The sequence below is a fragment of the Phragmites australis genome, chromosome 1, assembly GCF_958298935.1.
Source record: "Phragmites australis chromosome 1, lpPhrAust1.1, whole genome shotgun sequence".
Classification (NCBI taxonomy): Eukaryota; Viridiplantae; Streptophyta; class Magnoliopsida; order Poales; family Poaceae; genus Phragmites; species Phragmites australis.
The window spans coordinates 36,653,135-36,663,490 of NC_084921.1; the positions used below are offsets into that span (position 1 = coordinate 36,653,135).

Consider the following 10,356-nt stretch of genomic DNA (forward strand, 5'->3'; position numbering starts at 1 on the left):
CCGTGTCGAGCAACAAGCAGCATGACGCAACATCGAAGTCCATCGCAATGGAGGTGGGGACGGCACGATCCATCCCAGCTCAAACAAACAAGATAAGAAAACCAAGAAGAGTGTTGTTAGGGTTCCAAAATCTCACCACCAAGCAAAGGTCCGCCTAGCATGGCACCACGGCGAGCGCCTGGGTGAGCCAGGCAATGCTGTTGAGGGGCCCCGCGCGGGGAGGGAGGTTGCTAGCGGGTGGCGATGGATAGAAATCACGACAGCATCAAGGAGGGGAGGCGAACGCGGATGCCAAACTAATCCCTTGGGGGCAAGGGCAATTCATTTTGGCATAAAAACGGATGGAAGCGTAGACCTGAACCAGGAGCGAGGGCACGATGGGAAGAAGGACGTAAGGGTGCGGGCAGACTCAGAAACCATTTTTATTGTTTATAAGCCGTAGAGATAAGAAAATCTGCTGTCAGATAACGACTGAAGCAGAGAGCAGATCGCGGATCCATGAACCGGGTCCACGAAATAATACCACTGGCACATACAGACAGGCGGCAGTAACCAATGGAGCCAACCCAACCAGGTCACGTTGCTCCCGCGGCTAGACAAGCTCCACGACCACCACCTCGACCACTCCCGTTCCCGTGGACTCCCGGCTCCTCCCCGCTCCAGCATTTCCACCTCGCGCGGTGGTCGCCGGAGCAAGTAGAGTAGCCGGAGGGCTGTCGGGTCCGCCGCCGCCAAGATGAACGACACCGATGTCGCCAAGCAGATCCAGCAGATGGCGCGGTTCATCCGCCAGGAGGCCGACGAGAAGGCCAGCGAGATCTCCATCTCCGCCGAGGAGGTCAGCTTATCTTTTCCCCTCCGCTCCCCCCTGCATCTCCAAGCTTCCAGAAGCTTCTCGATCCGCGCCCTCCGTAGTTTCTAGCCGCCCGATCTGTCCGACGCGCATCGTGATCTCGAAGCATCTGGGAGCTCCCACCTTGCTTCCGCCGCTTGATTGTCTGGCCCGGGTTTTCGATTATTTTAGCACGAGTCACGAGATCTGTGGTCGGAACAACGCAGCTCTCTAGTGACCAGGCAGATCGGAGCGTCTGGATTCGGGTTGTGTAGCTTAAGGCCTTGAGCTTGTGACGATCATGGTGGGTGGGGAACAGTCTAGAAACTTCTAGACCACGTAAGTTTTATCCTTACAGGCTTTGACTTGGTACCGGGAAGTACGCTGAATGGTCAATTCATCCCCTCCATCCAGCCACATGATTTCGGAGGCTTTTGTGTGACTGTAGGTGGTTTTCGAGACTGCAATACGAACATTCTACCTAATAGTTGATTCATAGGCTTCTAGTAATTGTAGCTTAATCTGAATTGGGAACTTTACGAGATATCAGTTTCTCTATTTCATGATCCCATTTGTTGCCTAGATGGTTCTAGGAGCAAAGCCTTACACAACCTTTTCGATAACAAGGGGGGAGCCCCTGTCTCAAAAGCTTCAAAACAACTAACCATGTAGAACAGAGTACCTATACCAGTAATCATGTAGAATCGCTGTAGTTATAGTGGGAAATGGATATTTGAGTACTTGAGGTGGAGATGGAATGTGATAAATTTTAATTTTGGTTGTTAACTGGATGAGTTGCCAGTGTAGTAGATAGTGGGCAGCACATTTATTTGTTGAATAGTTGCTATTGTGGTGCACATTTATGCTTATTCCTGTTTGTCTTTGCAGCTGAATTGTGCACATTTTGGTTGTTAAATGGCTTGCTGATACTATTTTGATTTATCAACTCTTGAGTTTGCATAATTAATTTATGGGTTTGCCTACAATTGGTATAGTAACTTATGTTTCACTATTCTACTCAAGCTGCAATGGTAGTCAGGATTCTACTTTCTAAGCAGCATAAAATATTTTATTATCTATACTTGATTTTCAAGTCGGAGAAACAGAAAGTGCGCTCTCTGAGAATATGCGTTGAGGCAATGCTTTACTTTGTGAAGCAACTGAGTCTTGTTTATGCATTTGATTCATGTATTGAGTAATTCTCCTCTTGAAATATACACTTCTTTTCCTTTTATTTTGACACTTCCACTTTTTTCTCCAATATTATTCATGTTTATGCATTTTGGTGAAAATTGAATATGAGTTAACCGAAATATTCGATTATATTAAGTTGGTAAATCATGATAGAGATTTAGATTTTGTCACTAGCATAACAAGAATCCTCTTCATCCGAATTCATATTTGGATCCAGCTTAAATATATTCCTTGACCTTGATGTACATATTGATATGGTTTATTGTGTTTCATATGAACATATGAGGTTAATGTTGCTCAGGTGACGTCTAAGAATGACTGAAGTGAGTCGATATTCGATTCGAATTTGTGCCTGGTACACTTCGGATTCAAATTTGAAGAGCGTATACTGTTTCCTTTTTGTATCTAGCTTAGGGTAGATAGATGTGAATACAGTTCGGCTAATATCTGATTTGAATATGACAATTTAACACCTTTTGGCACATGCTTGTTTATTCCCTCGTTTGTTTTGATTTGTTAATTTTTCTTTTCTTTGGTAGTTGTTCTTTAACCATCTCAATTTTATCTTCATGTTTAACTTATTCATATGAGAACGCTGCAGGAGTTCAACATTGAGAAGTTGCAGCTTGTAGAAGCTGAGAAAAAGAAGATTAGGCAAGAGTATGATCGGAAACAGAAGCAGGTTGAAGTTCGGAAGAAAATGTGAGAATTCTTTGAATTAGTTCTCTTTGTTGATGGTCAGGGTTCACTATGAAATATGATGCCACAAAATGCATGTCATGTATAGAATGTCCACAGCATGTGCCATTAACATCACAATATGTTATTGAGCTGGACTGCACACTAGAGCAGCATTTTATCAGTGTTTAATCTAGATGTGCTAAAAAGCCGCAAAGTTAATAAATAAATGTTGTAAAAGATAACTGCAAATTGCTGATGTCTCACAGTTACATTGGGTATAATCACTTGATGACACCTACTCTGACTTGATTAGCTACTTACTAGTAACTAGGATCGTTCAAACAGTCAGTCAGCAAAACCCAACTAGACTTTTATGCCGATGTGTACCTTCAATGCAAAACAAAATTGTATCAGCTGCAGTTCACGCTTTATAGAGTATCGTAAGAGTCACGAGACATTATAGAGGTGGGGAGGCAGGAGCAGGATGACAATGAACTTGAAAAAGGAATATGCAAAGGCAATATTCTTGGGATGAAATACATCTATTTCTGACACTGTAAAACACAAAAAGACATGGAAACTAACATAGTAGATTTGAAACTCTTGATGCAGTATATACAGCAGGAAAGTAACTGAATATTGCTGTTTTGAAACAATGGCATCTTGGTTTACATACCAATTGAGATGTAGAGTGGTTTCGCTGTTATTAGAAGTCAACTTCACATGAACACATGTACAAGACAATATATGAGTGTATCATGCCATTTTGCTTCAGTATTTGTGAGTTTCTCAACATGTTATCTGACAAAGTTCTGCTTTCCTCTTTATCAGTGAGTACTCTATGCAGCTGAATGCTTCTCGCATCAAAGTTCTTCAAGCTCAAGATGATTTGGTTAACAAAATGAAAGACGATGCCATGAAGGAAGTCCTCCGTGTCAGCCACAACCACCATGAATACAAGAACATTTTAAAAGAACTCATTGTTCAGGTTTGGACGAATATAGCATCCACAAACTTCAATCTCCCTTTCTTTAAAATTCCAACAAAGGAACATTTAAAGTTAGTACACAAAATGACATTTATAAATGTAAAGGTACGTCTAATCTTAAAAATCACAACCAAAGCTCGATCTGAACTGATGTCAAGTTGTTTCATAGTATCAAATATAATGTGTCATTCTGTGACTGTCTGCTTGTTGCTTCCTATTATGTCAAAAATCAGTCTTCTTGTTTGATCAAATGCAGAGCTTGCTTCGGTTGAAAGAACCAGCTGTGTTGCTTCGTTGCCGTAAGGAAGATCACTATCATGTGGAATCAGTACTGCATTCAGCAAAACATGAGTATGCATCAAAAGCAGATGTCCATGAGCCAGAGATACTTGTTGACCACAATGTGTACCTGCCATCTGCTCCAAGCCATGATGATGGTCATGGCCAGTTTTGGTAATGCTTCTTATGTCACAATTATTTCTTATTATTTTATCGCTCACGGTTGCCTATATCTGCTGCCTTGACATGCTTTAATATGTATTTTGCACATCAATTTGTGGCAGCATTAAGCTTACCTCTGTAATTTTGATGGTTGGCTGGCTACTGTACTGTGCTATTTGTCAACATTTGTGCCTTTTCTTGAATAGGCAAACATACATTCAATGCTATGATATTGCACTAGACTATGCCAACATGTCTTGCATTAAGACATGTCTATCTTGGTAAAATGATTAAACAAGAAAACAGAGAGGAGATTTCCAACTCTGTCATGATCACCTCATATCTTCTGTTGCATAAAAAATAATCCATCTTTCGTGCTTTTTCGTAGATAGGATGATTTATGTGTATGCTTAAAGGATATGTTGGTCTCAGTATCTTCTTGAGACCTGGGTTGCAGCTATAATTCCAAATACGTATAATCCTCTTCCAATATGCTAAATGTTCACCTCAATCTTGGCGATAATTCTGATGTTTATGCTAAAAATATTTTGTCTATTCAGCTCTGGAGGTGTTGTGCTGGCTTCTCGAGATGGAAAGATTGTGTTCGAGAATACACTTGATGCAAGGCTGGAAGTTGTCTTCCGCAAGAAATTGCCCGAGGTGCCTTAAGTCATAATTTTCTTGATACATTTTTGCGGAAAAAAATATTGATACATTTTGTTGAGTTAGCATCATGTCCAGCGGCCTTTATTTAAAAGAAAATATACTAACATGTCTACAATGTTCTGCATTATCCATCACTAAGGTTTGCTCATTTAAGAGGGCATTCTGGGTATTTTACAGAGCAATTGGGTTATCACCCGATCATGAAATCTTGAGTTTTACCGAGTTAATGCAATCCTCTTGTCCTTGCAGATCCGCAAGCTTCTTTTTGGTCAGAATGGGGCCTGATCCACTCGATGATGGTACAGCTGCTTCTATGTAATGGCTGCTGGTTCCACCCTGCAGCTGTATGGAGTTCGGCCTTTTTTTGCCAAATTGATTGTTTAAAGTATCCATCCCCTATGTACAAACTACCAATTGTTCATTATTATCGCTGAGCACCGACTGTTTGCACTCTGTTTGCTCCGAGGAATAAGAATAAAGTACCATCGAACTTTCCACTGCGAAGTTTAAATATTGTAAAACCAATTGTTCTGGTGAACTGGCTCTGTTTCTGGCCTGGCGATCTGTATTTAGTTCTTATCGGATTGGGTTCTTGTGATGAACTGCATCATCTGAGTCGTCGATCATCTGCTGTTCTCTTTCTCCGACCCCTTGAAGAATGCATCTGTCGGTGACGCGGAGGCTGAAGAGGGCGTGCGCGAGCGGCGGAGCAAGATTGACCCGAGGCAACGCCGCCGAACGGCGGGCTCTTCGCCGTCTGACTGCGTACGCTTCGAGAAGGCGGCGGGTTGCCTAGCTCCTTAGCAAATCAACGGTTCGAGAATTTCGCAGGCACAGCACAGCGCAGGAATTCTGCAACTGAATAGCTGAATGCAACTTAATTTGGTTTGTTCTAGTATGTAATTTTTTTTGTCGACGCAGCTCAACGAGCTCTGATCAGGGCAGGTTAATTGTTTCTTGTGATGCGTTTGGCCAGGTTGCTGCAAGGCTGCCGGCTATGTACGTATGGTGAACTCTACCTGAATGCATGCCCAATGCTGAACTGCATGCAAAGTCCAGTTAGCTTCGCAAGCGTGGCCAGAACGCCTCTGATCTAAGCCAGTAAGCTACCAGCATCTGTGTTCTCCGTACTTTCTCTGAGGCGGATCTTAGAACTCAGCGTCAGTGAGTGGCCCTAGCTACGTTTTTCAGCCATAGTTTTTCTTCTACAAACAAATTCAAGTGGACGAGAATTCTAAACTTCCAACAGCTCAGTCTGATGTAGATTCTGCTTGACCATCTGCCTAAAGAGTGAAGATACTAGTGGAGATTTGCCGTGTTGGATGACGGTGCATGCACATGCAAGTCACTTGACGGGCCAGCTCGACCTTACGTTGGAAAAGAAACTAGAAACGACAGCAACAACAGTTTTCTTTTCCCCATCCTACGTCCATACATACCTCAAACGTACTGTCGATCCTATCGTCAAATGTTGGAAGTGCATAGGGTCTGAGCGCGGTCACTGTAACAGCTAAATCAAAGCTGCTGTCAGCGCCGTCATGGCATTAAACAATTATACCTCAATCTGACACGATCTTACCATAAGCAAGCTCAAAGTACGCATACTAATGGTGGCGTAGTAGTAGCTAGCGGTAAAGCAAGTTTTGTGCGGTACACGTGACGCTGCCCTATCAAACATGGAGTAGCAGCATGCAGAGGCTAACGTGGACGCATCTTGACGAGCATGGACGAATGGATGCTGTCATCGTGTCGCAGAGTATTCATTCATGTCTAGTCACGGCTGCCGCCCGTGCATGCATGACAGCTTGGAAGAACACAAAAACAAGTGAGCGAGCGAATCTGCCCAGTGCCCACCACTCTCATGGTTGGAAGCGTGCCATGTCACCGCCCAGATTTTTTAACCACTTGCCCTGCACTTCGCTCTGCATCGGTAGGCTGAGAGACAAGATCGCAGGAGAAGGGATAGGATCCTCTGCAGTAAGACATTGAAAGTTACAGACTACCCGCGCCACGTCCCAGCATATAGTCTACACATACTACTTATTTAGCGCTAAGCACAGTAAACCACTTGATAATTTCGTCTCCTAGGGAAAGCAGATGGTGTGGTGGTGCAGTCTGCAGGAAGAGGAAGAGAGAGAGAGGTGCGGGTTCCCGACGCGCGCGCGCGAGAGAGAGGCATCCAGCAGAAACAGGGAGGCATGGGGAGGAGTAAACAAGGAGGGGGCAGCATAGGAAAAGACCACAAGACGCCCTCGTGAAGCTCCAGCGTTTTCTGCTGTGTTCTGCCTCCACCAGCGCCAGCGCGCGCGCGATTCTCTCCTTCCTTGGCCTCTCTGGCCGCCGCTGGCACTCTGCCTCTCTGCGCGGCTGCCCGTCGGGATCGCCGCGGCAACGGCAGCGCCCAGCACGTGTTACAAAACCGGCCGTGCACCAGCCGATCCTTGGCAGTTGTCGCCTTTTTACCAGCTTCACCTAGGGTTTTTCTCCGGCCCGGAGAGCGAAAGACTGGGTGGCTAGGGCTGGCTTGATGGCCTTTTCGTGATTAATCCGCAAAACAGTTTCACACCCAACTTTCACTTATGCCAAACAAGTTTTGTTTTACTATGTTATATGGGCGTGTAAAACATATGGGCGTGTAAGTCTAGTATAAATATTTTCTAACCAACTAGTTTAGGTATATGATTATATAAAAATAGATCGTGTACGAATGTATATCGACTCTTTTACGTAAGATGGAGAAATTTATCTACCTAATAACTATAATGTTACATGTAATATGTTATTTAGAGTGGTTTTATATGAATCACTTTTACGTGCCACGTATAAACATATGATAAAATTGTTATCAGTGTTATGTTTTGAGTCTTTCTCAAAGATAGTAAATCTGATTCTAATACTCTTTGAATCCTTTAATCAAGTCATTTTCGCATGGTAATCTCTAAATATAGAGAAATATAATCAAGATAGAGTTATTGGTATACTCAATTAGTTAATTTGCTTTCTATGGTTGATCTACGTTGTGTATTTCTTCGTTTCGTTTGTATGCAGTCTCCACAATAGAAGTGACTTTTTTACTCGTATAGGCTGCCGTATGAAGTTTTACACCCTAAACATCATGGAGCAGCTATTTTTCTTGGAATTAGTTAGGAATATTTTTTGTGTGTAACTCTAGCACACGATCTCTCAAGTAACACGTGAATATGCCATATCTTTTGAGGAAATATCCGGCATCGTGAACGAAGGTTGATTTCTAATTCTATGCAATAACTATATATCATGTCACACGTTCTCACAAGTGGTCTTAGACTACTCCTAATGTTTCTTCACCTGACTTATATCTTAGACATTAAATACATGTCTACATAAGATGAAAGATGATGTTACAAACAATTAAACAAGAAAAGAGAATAAGCTATTATCTTTTAAAAGAAATAAGCTAGGTTAAAATCAAGAGACAAGAAACAACAAAATATGTATTAGAGAAAAAAGTAATATCCTCAATACATGTTCTCATATTTATTTATTGGTAAAAAAAACTCTCTAGATATAAATAACAGACATTATGTGTTGCAAATATTATTTCTTGTATTATTTCCGCTCTAAAACACATACATACATAGACACACATATATATGTGTGTGTATATATATGGCCTTATTTGAATTATGCATACCATACATATCTTTGATACATCAGCATATAACTAGGACTGGCGATAGTGTTACTTTCGAATCTTTTTCGAAATTAGTCATCCTGATCCCTAGTCCCAAGCTTCGAATCTTGTTCAAAACTAATCCACACGCTCCGTGACGACATTGTTGAGTAGAATGGAGTGGAGAATACACTCTTAGGTGAAAACTACAAAACCGGTACATCTATCCGAAACAATTTGTTTTTGATAGTGGACGGCGAGCAAAATTTGTATTTATCGAAATAGACAATATATCATCATATTTATAATTTTAGCATCCGTATTCGATATTTTATTTACCGAAAACCGACTTTCGATACACCATACATCGAAAAAATACAAATCCGACCATATTTAACACATGAGTTACCGAATATAGCATATTCGGCATCTAAATATATTCAACATATCATGTGCCGAATAAAATTTATGCCAGTTACAAGCACTTTTACACTGTCATTTTATGCCAAAAACCTTATGTATCTATACAGACCATATTAGGCATATTCAATACCTTATGTGCGAAACACATCTAATTTTTGATATACGAGCTACCGAATGAACTACAAAACACTTCGTGTGCCAAATATACCTGATTCAAGTATAAAGTGCCGAATATAAACATAATAAACTACAGTACTATATTTGACATGTTACGTGCCACCACGTTTTGTTTTTTTAACGTACAATGTACCGAATATAACTACTAAAATTATAAATATAACAATATATTATTTATTTTAATAAATACAATCACATATATTATTTAATTTTAAATTTTGGCGGGTATATATCCTCTACGTTTGTCTCCCCGTAGAAGGTGAATCCGGATCCACATGCCGGGAGAAGGTAGATTTAGATCTTACACGTATTGAGGTAGATTTTGGTAACTTTTTTGCGGTGAATGAATTATTAACTCGACCCTAGCACCATCTTCAGTAACAATTTACATACATGATATATGCTCGCCAAGGACATTACAACGGAGAAAAAAAATGTTGAAATCTAATTTGTACGCGCAATGTATTACTCAGAAAATAAAATTTACTCAAACAAGTTGAGCTCACTGCCTTTTGCCTTCCATCGATGCATTTGCTTGCCCTACTCGTTCATCAAAAAAAAAAAAAAATCGTTCGCATTTGCGTGTCCAATGAGCGCCACTAGATGCACGACAAACCGTACGCATTGTTCTGAAGCAAGCACTGTACATGTACGAGATGTGGACCTTCTGGTGCTCCAAGAACACCTGTGGAAAGTGGCACAAGAAAGCAGCGACTACAAGCTGATTGGACTATTGAGCTATGTGTGCACGCAAAGCAACATGGCACGACTATTTGACGACCTTTATGTCATATCGGCACATCAATGACCAAGAGTGGTAAAATTAGCAAAAACATAGGGTGCCAAATAATATAATGCACGCCCTAGTTACTCCGATCAATTCAGAAGTTGATGACTAATTTGTTAACCTTGCCCTAGTTACTCCGATCCCTCCAGTCAGAAATAACAGTCGTTCCAGAGTAGTCTATCTACCACAAGAATGATCCTCGAGTAAATCAAGTTGAATGATTTTATACTTCTGTAGTAGACGATTTCACATTATCTGAATTCTGAAAGAATCAATTTAATATGCTCGTGTACACATGAAAAACAAGTACAATACAAACTTCAAATCCTTTACATGCTGTCAACAAAGCAAGTAAACGATTTAGGAAAGATTGCATATTCAAACAACCCTCAAATATCCAAAAAAAAATTGTAAGAATTACATACATGGCATGTATAGTTGGAAAACATAGGAAAAAACATAGGATTTCCAATGAATTTTACGGAAAATAACTTTATTATGAAAATTTCTGGCGT

General features: G+C 41.1%; 1 protein-coding gene across 1 annotated transcript; it reads left to right on the forward strand.

Moving 5' to 3' along the window:
- The first annotated feature begins 549 nt into the window (after window positions 1–549).
- On the forward strand, window positions 550–5,306 carry LOC133917081 (V-type proton ATPase subunit E-like). Its single transcript, XM_062361055.1, has 6 exons — window positions 550–838; window positions 2,628–2,728; window positions 3,539–3,695; window positions 3,952–4,148; window positions 4,697–4,796; window positions 5,052–5,306. The coding sequence occupies exons 1-6, from the start codon at window positions 737–739 to the stop codon at window positions 5,085–5,087; spliced, it is 693 nt and encodes a 230-aa protein (XP_062217039.1). The 5' UTR covers window positions 550–736; the 3' UTR covers window positions 5,088–5,306.
- Window positions 5,307–10,356: the final 5,050 nt, after the last annotated feature.